General features: G+C 31.9%; 1 protein-coding gene and 1 long non-coding RNA gene across 2 annotated transcripts; both read left to right on the forward strand.

Annotated features, from left to right (window-relative positions):
* The first annotated feature begins 336 nt into the window (after positions 1 to 336).
* LOC126737098 (pre-mRNA-splicing regulator female-lethal(2)D) lies at positions 337 to 19,113 on the forward strand. Its single transcript, XM_050441811.1, has 4 exons — positions 337 to 536; positions 678 to 860; positions 986 to 1,110; positions 18,071 to 19,113. Exons 2-4 carry the CDS (start codon positions 680 to 682, stop codon positions 18,734 to 18,736), a joined length of 972 nt encoding a protein of 323 aa, XP_050297768.1. The 5' UTR covers positions 337 to 536; positions 678 to 679; the 3' UTR covers positions 18,737 to 19,113.
* On the forward strand, positions 8,862 to 10,702 carry LOC126737099 (uncharacterized). Its single transcript, XR_007660879.1, has 2 exons — positions 8,862 to 9,751; positions 9,817 to 10,702. It is a non-coding gene; the product is annotated as an uncharacterized LOC126737099 (long non-coding RNA).
* Positions 19,114 to 19,123: the final 10 nt, after the last annotated feature.

A 19,123-nucleotide genomic window follows, 5' to 3' on the forward strand; every position in this document is an offset into this window, starting at 1 on the left:
GCAAACAACAAAATTAACAGCTGCTAATAAATAGTAGTTATAGTTTAAGGTGAAGAATAACAGCCTAACCTAGCGCGCCAATAACTCTTTCCCCATACACAGGTTTAGGTTTAACAGTAATAAGGTACGGTTTTTTCCTTAAATATTATTAGAACTATTTGATTGTTCCAATAATTCCCTAATATCTGGGCAAAAACTTTATAAAATCTCTTGGGAATTTCTGGTCTTCGGCATTATATTGATTAAATATCAGCGGGCGCGGACTATAAATATATTAGTGGCGATGGACATGTGGTGCGTTCTGCTAACGGATCGGACGCTAGCTTCACACACACGTTGGCTTGGCAACACTGTCGAGAAGGCCAACTGGAACCCGAAAATGGCGTTGAAACGAAAAGTCTAAGAATAATTTAAATAAATAAAAGTGATTGTACTGTGCTCCCTAGTGTTTCATTATTTTTCGCGTTTCGCGTATAGGATTATAGACAGTATAGTAGTGTTTTAAATTAACCAAATCTTAATAAAACCCATAAAAAGTAAGTTAAAGCCGGCTTAAAAAGTCAATCGACGACCCAACGGCGTTTCCCGTTATAAGAATATGGCCGCCGAAATGACCTCAAGATTTTTTTTCAATTAAACCTTGCGACTTATTACAATCAATACGCTCGCATTTTCAGCTATGTCGGACTCCGGTGACGTCCAACAACCATCCAGTCCCGCGGAACGGGATAAGGCGCCCTCCAAAGTAATCATTTCCGAGGCAGAAATTTCGTCATTAACGCCTACGGAATGGGTCAATCGTTGGCATCAACAAGAGTCCTACATCACCACCCTGGAAAGGAAATTTAATCTACAAGAAGGTACTTAGTTCAGTTACTATATTAGTGTATAATTAGTGTTAAAAATTAAGCCTTTGTGCTGTGCTGTATCGATGGTGCAGTGATGTGAAGTGCAACCTACCATTACAAACGTCCCTGTGTTATAGGGGATCTCCATGAGCTACGACAAAGCAGTGAAAGGATCAAAAGCCAACTTCAGGAGGCACAACAAAGGGAGAAAATGTTAGTGAGGAGGTTAACGGCTAAAGAGCAAGAGACGCAAGACTACTTGGTCAGTATCATGGGTGAATCAGGCGGAAATGTTCTTAACTATGTGTCAGTGGCAGTGTTGTTTTCTTTTTTCGCTCGAATCATTGTTGGTTAGTTAATATTCAGTTTGAGAGCTTTTCGTAAATGTCCCCAGAGAGCGATAGTGCTGTGAAATTATTTGGTGCTTTGAAGAAAGAAAAGTGAAATTCGTTGGGGTTTAGCTATACAAAAGAATTGGTGCCAAAGATAATATTTAAAAATAGTGTTTGTTTTAAATTCTTATTCTATTATAGTGTTTTTTTTTTTTAATTCTTTAAGTGACATATTCCTAGATAGAACTAAATGATTGTCCGATTAACTATTGTTACAATGGGGTCATTCTTTTAGTGTACCACTTCAAATTCAAAAGTAGTTCTATTATTATTTACAAGGTTTTTGTCGAAGCATGTCAATATGGGTGGCAAGTAGTAGTTAGGTATATACAGGGTGTTCCGTTGATCATATTACAAACTTCTAGGGTAGGTAGAAAATATTTAAAAAAAAAGTTCATATGAATATGGGTTTTCGGAAATGCTTCTTCAGGGAGCTACAGCTCTTTAAAGACAACCTAAAAAACTAGTTTTTATTTTATAGCTTTAGAAGTACTTTAGGTACCGCAACCAATTTTGGGACATCAATTATTTTAGTATGTTTATTCATTGAACCTACTAAACAAAAATAATTTAAACAGGGGGATAGGGTGAATTGCCCAGTTTTCGGCCACTTAACTGAATTTTGATATTAGGTTACTTTTAAAAAGAGCCTATTTCATTATTTATATATTAAAATATTTTACTCAATAGCCTATAGTATCTTTAATTTAAATTTATCATTTCAAAATATAAGGATCATTTAGAGTATTTTTGTATAAATAAAATATAAAAAATGTGCCTTTTGCTAGTTCTCGGCCTCTTGACTTTTTTTTCGGCCATGCGAACAAATGATTAAGTACGTCTTAATCATTAAGAAAAAAATAAAAAACAATAAAAATAAATAAAATTTTATTCGAGATTTTATTGCACAAAACATTTAAAGTCACAAAAATAAAAACATTATTTTTAAAATAAAAACAAAACAAAAACGTAGCGAAATTAAAATGCAAATTTTTAAAAAATTTAATTACAAATAAAAAACACAAACTAAACTTTAAAAGAAAAAAAAATGTTAATATCTAATATCGATCACAATCCGCAGTAACTCACTTACAAAAAATACAAATAAAATCCTTAGTGGCTGCTTCTTCAAATGGCAAATAAGAAAGCTCTGTGCAAGCTAGATGATACCACTTAGGACATGTGTCACAGTCCACATTTTTCAATGAATCATTTTCGGTGTGACTAACTAGTTCATCTTCGCAAAGAGAACACATTAATTTAACTTTCTTAGCTGCATTATTCTTTACCAGCTTACTAGTATTTTTTTTTGTGCTTTGTTTTTCAAGTCTTTCTTCCCTCCTCTTTTGTAGTGCCTCATGCTTATTTAATTTTTCCTGCTCCTGTTTTTCGATATGCTTCCTCCAAGCTTGTGATGAAATAGCACTGGGCAATTTTTCTTTCTTCTTATTTTCCAAGCTTTTTTTTATGGGTTCGGGAAATCTTAAATGGCAAGAAAATGGACTTACAACTTCTTCTAATTCTATATCTTTTATAGGAGTTTGTTCTTCAGGCCGTGCTTCGCCATTTTCATTGCCCTTCTTAGAACGAATTAATGGTGATTTTTTCTTTATTTTATTTTTTCTCGCCTCTTCTTGCTGCAAATTTACCTGTCGCTGTTTTCCTTCCTTGTTCTTCTCAAAATTATTTTTACTAGAAATATCTACTGTAATATCTGGATCGACATTTTCCTTGGTTTCTTCATTTTGCTTAGTTTTATTATTTTCCTTGGTTTAATCGTTTTGTTCTTCATTTTTGTTAGTATTTTTATCAGCTTTTTCTTCAGCAATAATATTTATGCTTTGATTTTCTGGTTCATCATAAAGTTCACTTATTGTAATATTGTCCAGTGATATAAGATTTAATTCCTCTACTGGCATAATATCGAACATGTCCATGGGGAGTATGGTTCCTACTTCGTAAGTCAAGTCATTTATATTTTTATTTATTTTTTTTTATTTATTTATTTTTTATTTATTTATTTTTACAGGATCAACCCCATTACAACAGTAAATTAAATACAAAATCAATTGAACCTAACCATACTTAACAGTAAAATACTAACTATTAAGCAGTAATAAAGCCTACTTACAAATGTAAAATACCGAAAATAGTTTTATAACTTAAATCAATATAACAGAATTCTAAAAATACTAAAAACATACCCTACTAAAGTATAATATTCAGTATTGCACTAAAAAAAAAAAAAAAAAATGAAACAATTTCTCTTATTTGACTCTTAAATCTAGATAAGGAAATGCCCAAAATTTCAACCTCCCTAGTATTGACAATTCTTAGAGTTCTTTCAATAGGAGCATGTAATGCATAATTGGCGCTATGAAATGGTAATGAAAAGACACGATACTGCCTTAAATTCCTAGATGGAATATTAAATTGTATTGTCGTCAGAAGTTCTGGACAAATTATCTGACCATTTAATAATTTATACAAAAAAATTAAATCTGCATATATCCGTCTTTGTCTCAATGTCTTCATATCAAGCATTTCTAAAACAATATCATAAACATGATCATCTGGAATTCTTATTCGAAGTTTATAGAGACAAAACCTAATAAGTTTGTTCTGAACTCTTTCCAAGGACAAGCAATTATTCATGTAAAAGGGCAACCATATCACTGAGCCATATTCCAGCAATGAAACAACCAATGACATGTATAACCTCTTACAGGTCTCTATAGAAAATTCTTTACAGTTCCTTAGTACAAAACCCAGATTCTTAGAGGATTTGAGAACAATATTGTTTATGTGTGCATTAAAGTTTAAATGAACATCAAACGAGATACCAAGATCTTTAACTATGCTGCAATATTGAAGTGTACTTCCTTGAATGTTATATGAAGTGACAACCTTTTTAGTACGCTTGAGAAAACTTGTTTAACAACAAATTGTTGTTAACACACCACTCATTCAATCTATCCAAATCACTTTGCAACAAAATCTGATCAAGTATTGATAAAATCTCTCTAAAAAACTTAAAATCATCAGCAAATAAAAGGAAGTCACTGTTCTCAAAACAGGCACCAATATCATTCACAAAAATATTAAAGAGCAAAGGTGAACAGTGCCCACCTTGTGGAACACCTGAAGTGACATTAATATAGCTTGATCTTGCATTACCTATTTGTGCCTGCTGGGTCCTCCCTGACGGAATTTACAAACCAATTCACCATAAGATTAGAAAATCTAAAAATATCCAACTTTTTTGCCAAAATACTATGGTCCCTAAAGAGTTAAATACTATGGTACATTTTCTGCATTTATATCTTGATCTTGATCTGGTGTTTGCTTGTCATCTTGCGCTCTAAGCTTTCATCAGTATTCGTATTTTTTTCAGCAAAATTATCCAATAACTTCGGTATTAATACCATTATCTTCAAGTTTTTGTGCCACATTCCTAATCACTTTTTTTGTTGTCTCGACTTTATCAGGGCTCATTTTTTCACAATTATCTGAATTAGTGTGTTTTCTCTCTAATTCGTTTTTTACACATTTCGAGTAGTCCACATTATTGGACTTAAAAGGAAACAATCCGCATTTTCGGAATCCGTTGTTTATGAAGGGTTTCATATCTGCATTATTTAAGGCCTGTTAAAATACTTTACAAAAGTTAATTTTCGTAACTGAGGTATTAACGTCTTGCTGACTTCCACTCATGTTTTAGTGGCCTAAACACACTGACATCAGCTGGTTGGGGTGGGTTGTGTTTGGTGGAAGCGCATACAATATTATTTTGTTTTTCTCACAAAAATCACTAAGAAATAAATTAAGGTGTGATTTATGTCCATCGATAAATAATATTATTGTTGTTAAGCCACTGATTAAAGTCATTGCAAATGTATTCAAAAAATACGTCACTCTTCATCCATCCACTTTCAAACTTTCCCAGCACCCAATTGTCTGGTATATTATTTATTAGTGTTTTCGGAGGTCTAACGTATGGGAAAACAACTAGCGGAGGACAAATGTTACCACAGGCATTGAAGGTTACAAGTACCGTCATTTTTTTCATTTCCCTGTTTAATTGAATAGACGTTTTTATACCCGCGGGGAGCAAGCACTTTTCCAGTTTTTGGGCACAAGGAAAATCCAGATTCGTCTCCATTAAAGATACGAGTAGGGTCCCCCATTATATCCATTGTTTAATTCCATAAACCAGGATCTAATATATTCCTCCATAACAACTGCCCTTGCCTTGTTTATGCTCTCGGATTCACGTAACCGGATTTCTGATGGATGCCTCTTTATAAAACAAGAACAAACACCATTTTTCTCCAGGTCTACTATTTTTAAATTTATTAATTTTCCCATTGTCTGTTGCTATTTTAGTTACGGTATCTATAAGTTCTTGTTTTTCTTATTGGAAATCCACATTTGGCTAGCCCTATAACCCAATCCTTAATGCGCTCTTCTCCTTTGACAGTCATAATTGGCTCTGGACCTGTTCTACGTAATGTGTCTGAAGTTTTCCCCGAAATCCTATCTTGAAGAGTGGCCCTTGGTACATTAAATTCTTTTGCAGCAGCTCTTATACTCAATCTTTCCTCTCTAATAGCTTGTAAAGCTAAATTAAAGTTTTCCTCTGAGTAGGTAAAGAACTTTCTTGCCCGCACTGACATTTTCGGTTTTTTGTTTGTCTGGACTGTGGCCATCTGGAAAACCATGTAATCTTAGTAATAAGCAGTAGTTAAAATACCCATATTTAGCAATAATTATAAAATTGGTAATTATACGAAAAATATGTTAAAAGCAAAAAAAAACAATAAACAATAGTCAAATACCTACTAAATCTATATCGCCTTTAGCAATAAAATGGCCGAAAAGTGGCTTCATTATAGTCCTAATAATTTCAAACACTCCAAAAAAGAGATATACTTAATTGTAAAATAATATGCTAGAAAAAGATAGACAATATATATTTTTTATAGTGCCGGTTCTCGGCCACCCTGGCCGAAATATGGATTGGGAGCTTTAATACATCCAGTTGATCGGCCACGCAAAAAATATGTTAAAATTGAAGTTTATCGTTTTTTTATGAATACAATAGGAATAGTTCAACATTATATTAATCAAAACCTTACCTTACCTTATTATCCAATACGGCAAAATGTATTCACTAATCCACTGTAGGATGCACACTACAAAAACTATTAAAAAAAAGGATGCATCTAAAAAGCGACAAACTTTGACTGACGTTTTTTTTTCTAACGACAACTTTGCCAATATGGCGCTTGTTTAGAAAAGTGAGGGTAAGGACGAGGAAGTAACTGAAATTTAAAAAAAGCGCGGGATTGTTAAGATTATGCGATTATTTATGATAATGTGGAAAACTGGCCGAGAACTGGTAGTGGCCGGAAAACTGGACGATTCACCCTATTTGGTAAATTTAACCCCATTTCTCTAAGACTTGAATTTCTGCCCATTTGGGTATCAGATTATCATGCTCCTATGCCTTTTGCATAGAAAAGGTGCTCTCAGCAATAATCGCTAAATATCACTGTTTTTGTAAAAATTGACTAAAAGTAAATTAACATAAAGTACCCCAATTAGTTATTTTAATAATAATGCCATCAAAGTTCATTTGCAGATTTTTAGGAATTTTTACTGAGAGCACTTTTTTTATGCAAAATGCATAAGAACATCATAATCTGATGCCCAAAAAGGCAGAAATTGAATGTTTAGAGAAATGGGGTTAAATTTACCCAATACCTCCCCTGGTTGAAATAATTTATGTCTCAAAATTGGTTGTGGTAGCTAAAATAGTTTCGAAGCTATAAAAAGAAAACTATATACTTGTGCCATTTCAAGGAAATTAAAATGTTTCTTTTTTGTGCGTCATCTAATAAATATATTTAATTACAGTTCTAATTTATAATATGAATAATAATAATTAAAATAGATTGGTAAGTGAATGACCCTATTATGTAACAATAGACTTAACAAAGTGAAAACTAGTTTTTAAATATTACCATATTTAGTTTTAGTAAAACCCTATAGAGAGACCTTTACAACAAGAACTTTTGATCAACTGCTATAGAGACACTGATGTGAAGGACATAATAGTTAAGAACATTTCAGTGCTGTGACAAAATATTTTATTTTTATACTTACTTTTATAATAAAATAAACATATTTTTATTGTTTATTTTGTTTTTATTAAAATATAATAGTTTTTTGTCTGGTATGAGCTGAGGTTGTGGTTTGCTTCGTAAGGTTCTTAGTTAGGAATGTTCTAGCAATTTTGTAATCGGATAACATGTCTTGAACTTTGTTAGTATTAAGTTAAAAGGAAAAAGAGGGTTTCAATTAAAAATTGCTTGCAAGTTTCATATTTGTACTACGGATAACAAATTTTTAAGGGACTGAGTTGCTAAGCTAAAAGATTTTGAGGGAAATCAAACAAGATGTATGATTTATATAAGATTATTTCATTGATTATGGTGAATTTGTATTATAAATCTCTTTGTAATCTTCTAGTTAGAAAAACTCTTCTCAGTAATATGGGTTGATTTAAATTATAATATATAAATAAGTTGAATTAATATTAAGCTGAGATGCCATTCTTTATTGCGCTTATTTAATAAATAATTTTACATCCCAAGTCCAAACTAAAAGGAAGTGATATTGAAGCAAAAATGGATCCATCTTCGTACTTTAAAAAGGTTAAAACACTAAAAGTCATTTTAAAGAATATCACCAAATCACCCATAAATAATAAAATCCCTTACAGTCTTGCTAAATAGGGTGGAAATATGGTGAGAATCAATCAAGGCAAAGTAAGCTTTTCTAGCAATACTCTTATTTAGCTCGCACTTATCGCAAAACAGCTAGATGCCAATTTATTTATTTATTTACGTGATCGACCCTATTACAAAACAAAGAGATTCAAATACAAAATAATATTTTAACCTAACACCCAATTTAACACTCCATAACAAAAATAATACAGTCAAACAGATTATGGAATTTTACCTATACGTTATGCAGTTCGTTACGCAAAGAGGTAAATGAAAACGCCCGGGTCGTAAACAAGTTTTTTATTAAACGACACCATATTTAACTTAATATTAGAAATTGAAAGTGAAAAGTCTTTGGTAAATGTTTACAGTTTCAAGAGATTCCCTCCCCAATTACTATAGGCATAAAACACATTGGTAGATCCTTAAAACTCATTTCTCCAATATAATTTCTTGTGTTAGTGAATATTGATGTATGAACATCAACACCTTGGATTGGTTCTTCTGGATTTCAACAGTCTTATATACTATTGGCCTTATTTTTTCTATACAGTATGTTAAAAGCTTTGTATCCTTTAAAGATATAAATAACTTTTTTAGAGTAGAAGGCAAATTATTTTTATGCTTATTTCAATGGTATATGAATGACTAAAATCTCCATGTCCAAATGGCTACAAATATTTTTCAGTTAAATGTTTTTATAAAGTGTGTCAACTGGAGGACAAATAGCCCATAATGTTATTCTTGAGGAAGTCATTATACAATTTTTTGATTGTTGCAAAAATACTATTTAAACATTTAATTTTTTTGCAAGAGTGCAGTTTTCTTATTATAAATTGTATGTAAAACAATTATTTTAAACTACTACTACAGCTTCTAGAATCTTGGGTTTTCGTTAAATATTTTTAAAAATAAAAGTTTAACCTTGAAAACTCACTCAAGATTGACATCCTTATCTAAAATTTTGAAACTCTTGTTTCTAAAGCCTGTGGTTCATAATAGTCGGGAATCAGCACCCCGAAATTCGATCATGTACTGTGCACTCGAAGATATACTTTTGAAAAAATATGTACTATGTGAGGAATGAGTTCACGGATGCAAATCTGGAGGGCTCCATTAAATTAGCAATTGCAAAAAAGAATAAAAAAATATTTTTCCATTATTTTGATTTATCGTAAAAAAACAATTTTTAGTGTTTAACTCGCGATTGTGACGCCGTTTTTCAATATTTTTTCAAAATTCTTGCAGCATTCGAAAGCCTAATTATTCTAGATTTCAACGCAATAACAAAAAAAAACATTGTGTTTATACAGAATTTTTCAGATTATTTAAAAGGAGGCGCGGTATCAAACCTGAGGCGAACATTTCAACATTGAGCAAATTTTTGAACGGTTGAAGATAGATATATGATTAATCGAATGACGAAAAATGTGCCAAAATGGAACGGAAAAGTTTTTGGTGAAAAAAAAAATTATCTACTGGTAACGGTTTGCGAAATACGATTTTTTTTGTCAAGTGCTGAAACATCAACGCCACGGTATAACGCGACGTATTACATCATCCTCGCGGCTGGTGTTATGTTATGTGCAGTATTATCGGGACTCTTGGCCCTTGGGATAGTAAGTTTACCAGCTGTAGGCAATAAAATAAGTACAATAGTTAATTTCCTTTGTTAACCCAAAATAAGCAATGAAGCGTCCACATAGTATTGGAAAAGGTATGATTAAATTATTATATTACCTCTATATTTTTGTAACATTCCTGTAACATTTTATATTCTAGAATCTCTCAATTACAACCTGTGCATAATATGCCAAGAAACTTCCCACGAAACTGTTCAGAAATTGACTAGACAAGGTTATCCTGCATTATTTAATTCAGCCAGGTTGAAATTTGATGATGATATCTCAGATTTATTAAAAATGGAAATGACGAATGAGGATGAATTTATTGCGAAAAATCCTGTATACCATGCTCAATGTCGGCGAAAATATAATATGCAATATTATAAACCGGAAGAAAATGTTACAAAGGTTAATAAAAAAAGTAAGATAGAGAAACTACCTCGAGAAAAACTGTTACAGCAAGATTTATGCTTTGTCTATCAAACATTTCTTCATTTTCGCGACAAAACGAAATTTGGAAGAAAGCCAATAAGGAATTTGCCACCTATACCGAGGATGCATTTCATCAGCATATATTAAGAGCTGATGCGTATCAATTGATTGTCTGGAAGAGCGCTATTTTAATAAACCCAGAAATTCCCAACCCCGTTGATTTTGGTTGGGATTTAAAAGAAAATAATTTACTCGTTCCAAAATTGACCACAATAAGTATTCGTCCCGATGCAAAATTCGAAAATGTGTGCTGCAAATGCAAACTTCAATGTACTAAAAATTGTAGTTGTTTAAAAGCAGGGCTAGATTGTATAATAGGTTGTTATTGCGAGGGTGGGTGTTCTTTAAATTTAAATTAAGTTAGTTTAGTGACCTACCCAAATATATTGATATATTTTTTTAGCCTGATATAGTTTATAACGTAACCACTCCGAAGTAAATTTATTTTTTATTTTTGTGTTATCATTATCCTATAGTTGTTTTTATTATAATATACAAATGAATTGTGTCGATATAAATTATTCGTTTAAATAAATATATTTGTTTCTCTATTCACCCAAATTAATCCCTGTTGTTTGTATTTTCCGATGTTTACATCAAAATTAGTAATTATCAACTAAAAGTTTTTCTTGCCGGTAAAGGCCAAAATATTCACAACATTCTACATTATGGCTCTGTCTGTATGTTTAATATCAGAGACGATATACGCCGCCGAGTCGCGTCGCACCAGACTCTGGCGAGCAGCGAAGTAAATGTTTCAGCGCTTGACAAAAAAAATCGTATTTCGCAAACCGTAACCAGTAGATAATTTTTTTTCACCAAAAACTTTTCCATTCCATTTGGCACATTTTTTGTCGATTAATCATATATCTATCTCCAACCGTTCAAAAATTTGCTCGATGTTAAAATGTTCTCCTCAGGTTTGGTACCGCGCCTCCTTTTAAATAATCTAAAAAATTCTGTATAAATACAATATTTTTTCTTGTTATTGCGTTAAAATCTAGAATGATTAGGCTTTCGAATGCTGCAAGAATTTTGAAAAAATATTGAAAAACGGCGTCACAATAAAAATTGTTTTTTTACGATAAATCAAAATAATCGAAAAATATTTTTTGCATCCGCGAACTCATGCCCCACATAGTACATATTTTTTCAAGAGTATATCTTCGAGTGCACATGTTTTAGAAGCGTCTTTTCGACTGTCTGTTCCCTGACTATAAAATATTTAATATTTAGGAAAACTATTAATAGGTCGCAGACTTATTGTAAAATCAGTTCTATTATAATATGACTAAAGTAAAATGACAGTAATAATTGCTATTCTCTTAATTTGACTAATAATTTCCTACACTATTCACCTATACATGTTTGTTTTGAATCCGTCACATTTTAATGCGAAAGTCAGGCAAATTGTTGGTCAAAAACAAGCTGCAGAAAATATGGTAGAAGTCGGCAATAAAAAAAAATTTCGAAAATTTATTTTTATTTATTTTTTTTTAAATTATTTTATTTTATTCAATCAATACACGGGATCAACCCCATTACAAAAAATATAAATATATGAAAAAGAAATAAAAGTTAGACTCCCTAACCACTAATCAGTAACTAACAATAATTATCAGACATCAGAAGTAAATAACAATAATTAAACTGTTTTACTAATAATAATCTTTCAAAACAATACCTAATGATAGATTGGTTTATTTGGATCTGATCTTCACTAATAAAAGTAATCTTGTGGTAACAGAAGCAATCGACTACCTTTTTGATAAATCTCAAAACCACAAAGCGTACAACTTTCAATTAGATTTGTGTGGTGAATTCAAGCCAAATGTAGAATTTTATTATCATTTTAAGCTTGCAGATTATGATGGCATTAATAATTACTTGCCTGGAATTGACTGGACTACAATACTGAACACGACTGATATTAACATAGCTGTCTCTCAATTCTATCACATTTTAAACATGGCAATAGCCTTTTTTATTCCTCTCAAAAGATATTAAGACATCTGATTTTCCCAAATGGTTCTCGGGTGAACTTAAATATCTGGTTACACAGAAGAAGATTGCTCACAAGAATTACATCAGTACTCGTGATCAATCTAATTATGACACTTTTTCTAATCTCAGGGCGAGGTGCAAAACTTTAACGAATATTTGCTACCGTGATTATATTTCAAATTTAGACCAAATACTGTGTACTGACCCTAAAAGCTTTTGGTATCACCTCAACAGTAGGAAGGCAGTAAATAAAATTCCAAATTCAATGTATTATGGTGATAATGAATTTTCTGGTTGCGAACAGATAGCGGAGGGTTTTGCCCACTTTTTTTTAACTGTCTACAATACTAATATAAATAAAAATAACAATCATTATATGGGTCAACAGGTGGGAGAAAATATGACAATTCCTAATCCCCAAATGTCTGTTGGTTTCATTTTTGGTAAAATTAACGGCCAAAGTTAGTTCAGGTCCTGATGGAATTCCAAACTATTTTTTACAAAAATGTGTCTGTACTGTTTCTCGCCATCTATTCTTCCTTTTTCAGAAATCCCTTGGCTCAGCACTCTTTCCGTCATTATGGAAGCATAGTTTTGTGGTACCAATATTTAAATCAGATGATAATGACCAAATAGGCAACTATAGGGGCGTTTGCATTCAGTCGGCCATTCCAAAACTGTTGGACAGTCTTATCTACGACCAAATTTATTTCTATTGCAAGGAGCTGTTGCTTAGTCTTAGAGTGTTTGGTTTCTCCAATCATATAGTTGCCTGGTTCACAAGCTTTTTGTCAGGCCGGACTCAGCAGGTTAGATTGGGTAGTGCTAGATCCAGCAATATCAATGTATGTTCTGGTGTACCTCAGGGTGGACACTGCTCACCATTGCTCTTTAACATTTTCATTAATGATATAGCTACGTGTTTTGAAAATAGTGCCTTTTTATTGTTTGCAGATGACCTAAAATTTTATAGAGTAATCCAGACTCCCAAAGACCAAATTTTGTTACAGAATGACCTGAATAGGCTAAATGATTGGTGTGTCAACAATATCTTATTCTTAAACATAAAGAAATGTTATTATATTAGTTTTCACAAAAGAAGTAAAAAAGTTGTAACATCATACAATAGAGGGAAGCCCTGTTCAGTATTCTGATACAATCAAGGATCTTGGCATTTATTTTGACGATCATTTAAATTGGTAGTTTCTCTATTAGAGTATGGCTCAATGGTATGGTCCCCCTATTACATGAACAGCTGTCTGGCCCTTGAAAGGATTCAGAATAAGTTTTTAAGATTTTGTCTATTTAAATTAAATTTGGAAATACCGAACGATCATGTTTATGATGATGCAGTTGTAAGTGCTGGCTATGACAACATTGAGAGAAAGACGTACCTATTCGTGGTGATTTAACCTTTGTATTTAAGCTTCTTAATGGTCTGATTGTATGCTTCGACCTTCTCGGTAGAATTAGCTTCAATGTCCCCTCAAGACTCTTGAGACGAAACCGACTATTTGCTTTGCTTTGCCTTTTCACAGTACCAACTATGCCACTCACTCCCCTATCGAAAGAACCTTAAATATTATCAACCATGAGGATATTGAAGTTGTGGGCATTGGCTTGTCTAGTTTTAGGAATCAAATTAGAGAGATTGTGTAAACTCTTCTGTTGATTTTATGTTGGTTTGCCTGTACAAACATATTTGTATTTTAGCTATTTTAAGTTATGGTTAGGTGTAACTATTGAACTTTGTAATATTTTTTTTTTGTAATGGGGTTGATCCCGTCTATTAAATAAATAAATAAATAAATAAAATGTAAACAATTGGCATTGCAAAATTATCTAAGAAAAAACAAGATATATTATTATCAATGACAATGATCAAATTACTAAAATTATTAATCATGGCGCAAAATTATTTCAAAAAAACAAAATCCTACAAACTCTTAATAAGACTCTTAAAATGCAATAAGGAAATTCCCAAAATTTCGATTCCATTAGAGTTTACTAGCCTCAAGGTTCTTTCGAACCTAAAATAACTGGAGTTTTTCAAATTGGTACCTCACCTGGTTAAATTGATAGTTTTCCAGGTATAAAGTTTCTCACTGTCAAACAAATGAAATAATTAATATTCTGGAACAATTTTCTCGAGAGAAGGTCTAAGAATATTTTCAAAATTCTAAGGAGAGAGCAGTGCAACACACAATGGTAAATGTTTTAAAGCTCATATGAAATGAACCATTAAATACAATTTATAATAACAATCGTGTACAGATTAAACTTCACAAGAAAAAATCGATAATAATTGAGTCAATTTGTGAGGTTTTTAATTAATTACTGTCCTTTCACAATATGCCTAGTCGTATTTTATTGAGACTAATTTTACAATAACCCTGAGACCATGAAGTTATTTTAGGATTGGGGGGTTGGTTCACTTTTAATAATTATTTTCTGTTATATAATCAAAATTTGCTATATATTTCATTCACAAAATAAAATGCTTGAAATGTAGGGTTGTACCCCACAAAAACAGTCCATCCAATTGAACTCTCTTCTCTATTTACTTTTGAGAACATACAATTATGAGAAAATTGATTGTCTTGCAAACCCGGATTTACACATTTTAAATAGTAATAATTTTTTGGTCCATTTGTTTACCATAACAAATGGAAACAAGGAACACTAATAACTTTTTTTTACTTTTCAAGATAAACGAATGAACTTTGGTATAGTAATGGAATTATTATAAGTGTATCTTTTGACATATTCAGTTGTTTTCCGTCATTTTCTGTTTAACCTGAAAACAATGGTACATTTGCTACATTTGTTTTATACTTATAGAAAAAATTATTTTTTTTTTTAAATAGAATGCCATGAATGCGTTGAAAGTTTTAATTTTTAATCAAGTAATCACGGAAAAATAGTTTTCATCGCATTTTATGACTTAAATCTTTTACACGCCTATTTAAAATGTCCAAACCAGTAATTTTGGCATTTACTTAATTTTTTTATATAGCACGTTATTGGGAACAAACACTTTTGAAATAAGGTTTTATTTCCCAATAATTTGATATGATTATTGTTTAAATCGGTTAATGAATAAGCCCATAAGAAGACAAAAATTAACTCTTATAAATAAACGCAATTTAATTAATAGAAATCGCACAGAACGCTTGTTTTGACGCGTTCTTCAATTGACATCATACATGACATCAAGTGCAATTATTATTAATTGTTATTCGAATAAATTTGCCGCAGTTTTTTGAAAGAATTTTAGTGTTTACTAATATTTGAAATGTTGACTTACTCTATTCTTGAAAAAGTGCATTTCAAAAGTAGTTGTTCATAACAAGGTGCTATTTCAAAAAAATAAAGTAAATGCCAAAAATACTAGTTATTAATAGAACACGATGAATATTATTTCTCTTTCAACTCTATTTCAACATTTAAAAAATTATAATTTTTTATGAATATAACGCAAAAAGTGTATTTAAAGTATCATTGTTCTCAGAATGTAGTTATTTTCTATCAAATTATGTAATAATATACAAAATGTCTTATTTAGAATGGAATTTAGAAAAAAGTTTGTGTTAAACCGAAAGTGACGAAAAATAACAGAATATGTCAAAAGATGCTCTTATAACTATTCTATTGATACACCAAATTTCATTCGTTTATCTTGAAAAGTAAAAAAGTTATTAAGTGTTTATCTTTTTCCTGTGTCACCCGGTATTTTTATTCACAAAATAAAATGCTTGAAATATAGGGATGTATCCACAAAAACAGACCATCCAATTGAACTCTCTATTTACTTATTGAGGACATACATTTATGATTTCTTTCCATAGAATTCTTATATATATTCATAACCCACACTTTTGGCTGGATTAAATTTTCTAAATAAACTCTAAGCATTTTAGATTATTTTATGTAAATCCCGCTAGGACTAATATTTTGTTTTCATCCCCTATTAATATAATTTGTCAGAATTATATTAATAATAATTTACATGCACACATTATAGAAAGTATAAAGTAGATAGGTGTTGGGGGTAGATAGGATCTTTCTAGTATGTACAGTGGTGGCCAAAAGTATGGAAACTTTAAACTTTTTCAAAAAATGCAGAAAATATCGCAATGCGAAAACTTTCAAAAATATAAATAAACAGCAATTCCAATGGAGGTAAAGCAAAAGAATGTTGTTTATTAGTTTTGATGAAAGAGGAGTTATTTCTCTGTGGCCAAATGTATGAAAACCTTTAATAAAATCATAATAATTGTTTACTACAAGCTGTTTAACGGTACGATTTTGTTTGAGTGAAGACAGGCATTATGCCTAAGTGCAAACACTTATCTAGTGATTTAAAAAGTAAAATAGTTGAACTATACCAGAAGGATTATAAACAAATTGAAATAAGTAAAAATTTAAACATGTTAAAGGCACTGTTTCAAAAATAATTAAAAAATTTGAAGAGAGAGGAAATGTTTCGATAGCCCACAAGCAAGGAAGACCAAGAAAGTTGTCCAAAAGGGCTATGAAGGTAATGAAAAGAATATCGATGAACGACCCAAAGAAAACTTGAGAAGAACACTAAATGAAGTGGGGCTTTTTGGAAGAGTTGCTGTACAGAAACCACTAATATCAAAGAAAAATAGAAAGGGTCTCTTGAAATTTGCACATCATCTTACCTGGTCTCACCAAAATTGGAATACTGTATTGTTTAGTGACGAAAGTAAGTTTCAATTATTTGGGAGTGACGGGAGACGTTATGTCCGGCGACCAAAAGGTACAAGGTACAGCAACAAATGCCTACGGTAAAACATGGTGGTGAAAGCGTAATGGTGTGGGGTTGTTTCTCCCGATCAGGTGTTGGCCCCCAGGTTAAAATTGATGGAATAATGGACCGTTTTCTATACAAAGACATATTGGAGAACATGTTGCCTTATGCTGAGGAGGAAATGCCATTGAGATGGTTGTTTCAGCAAGACAACGACCCTAAACACAAGTCCCAATTTGTGAAAAACTGGTTAAATGAATTGGTCTTCACAGTCCCCAGATCTGAATCCCATAGAGAATTTATGGGATGATTTGGACAGGAAGATTCGAAACCATTCGATTTCAAACAAGGCTCGACTGTGGGAAATACTGCAAACTGAGTGGGCTGCCATTTCCAGTGAAGACTGTGCATGACTTGTCGATTCTATGCCACGAAGATGTAGAGAAGTAATAAATTCGGAGGGATATGCCACAAAATATTAGCAGATTTTGATTTAGATGTAATTTATTTAAATAACTTTATTCGGTTTCCAAACTTTTGGCCAAGAAAATATTAATTTTATTTCATTTTCTTTTTATAATACGTTCAATTTCAAATTCATATGTTAAGTTAGGTAATATATTATATATACTTTATCACAATATGAGTAACTTTATTATAGTTCCCGGTTTCTTAAAAAAAAATACAAATTAAAAAAGTTTCCATACTTTTGGCCACCACTGTATATAGATAGTCTGTTTAAGTACATAGAATGTTAGGCATTTTTACACATATTTTGTTATTTTCTTTCCTGCTTTGCATGTGCTGAAGTACCAACTCCAACGTATTTTTATTGTTCCTCTTTTTTTTTCAAATCAAATTCTTTCCTGTAATTGGTTAACAAACCTGTTGGAAATAAATGCCCTTTTTTATGAGAAAATTGATTAAAGTCTTGCAAACCTGGGCCTATACATTTCAAATAATAATGTTTTGGTCCATTTGTCTACTATAACATATATGCAAATAGCATCTATAAAATAAAACTATAATAAATCCCGACCCAAAAAAAATTTAGTAAATTAGTAAAAGTATATACAGCTCATTCCAGGCAAATATCGAAAGACACAACCTATTTAACCGTTATATTGTTATTCCACAGTGCCAGTTAAACGAACTGAAAAATTCCCAAGCTCCAACAATACCGTCTCTCCGATCCGCCCTATTAGATCCAGCAGTTAACAGCATTCTTCAGCAACTTAGGTTGGAACTTCAAGAGACCAAAACGAAACTGGAAAACATTCAGAACGAGCTCTCTGCCTGGAAATTCACCCCCGACAGTAACACAGGAAAACGCCTTATGGCAAAATGTAGACTCTTGTATCAAGAGAACGAAGAATTGGGCAAAATCACTAGTTCGGGTCGCATAGCGAAACTGGAAAGCGACCTGGCCCTACAAAAGAGTTTTTCCGAGGAAGTTAGGCAGTCACAAAACGAGCTGGACTCTTTCCTGGCCGACCTCGACGAGGACGTTGAGGGCATGCAAAGTACAATTTTGTTTCTTCAAACGGAATTAAAGAGATCGAAAGAACAAGTGCAGACGATGCAGAAAGAGATCAGTATGTTGAAAGTTAGCAACGGAAGGACCAACGGTGAAAATAGTGGTGTTTGTGAGTCTGAACGGACCGATTCGGATAGCGAGTTAGAGAGGACACGAGGCGCGAAAAGGGTTAGAAGGTCCTCGGTATTAAGTCTCGATTTTAACGAGGACGATGCGCTAGTGATAAGTACGAATGGGGATGTCGCCATGTCTTCGGATATTGAATAAGTGTAACATGCATGCCTTCTATAGAATTTTATTACATTCCTTACGTGTTTTTTTCTTCTTTATTAGCGTACTATTTTGTGCCTTTATTTGGTTTGAATTAGGGACTTATATAAAGGTGTTCACAGATCTAAAAGTGAGTGACAATGTTTAAAAAAACTGACGAACAGTATATGAAATTTTTTCTTTTGTATATATTTAAAAATTAACTATTGTATAGGTTAAATTCAAAATATACATATTTGGCTGCAACATTGTAAAAGCTACTATTTAAATGACTTTATATTTTATCTTAGTTTGTATATGGTAAAATTGCACCGGTTAACGAAGCATGTTTTGAATAAACGCGCCTTGACAAGTGCGATAAATATTTTAACAAATCTTTAATTT

Source organism: Anthonomus grandis, chromosome 6 (assembly GCF_022605725.1).
Source record: "Anthonomus grandis grandis chromosome 6, icAntGran1.3, whole genome shotgun sequence".
NCBI lineage: Eukaryota > Metazoa > Arthropoda > Insecta > Coleoptera > Curculionidae > Anthonomus > Anthonomus grandis.

Bases quoted from the DNA above. Each gene is read 5' to 3' on its own strand.
- LOC126737098 (XM_050441811.1), top strand. From the start codon at position 680: ATGTCGGACTCCGGTGACGTCCAACAACCATCCAGTCCCGCGGAACGG. The intron at 861-985 runs GTACTTAGTTCA...CCTGTGTTATAG, and splicing joins GAAATTTAATCTACAAGAAG to GGGATCTCCATGAGCTACGA. The intron at 1,111-18,070 runs GTCAGTATCATG...GTTATTCCACAG, and splicing joins AAGAGACGCAAGACTACTTG to TGCCAGTTAAACGAACTGAA.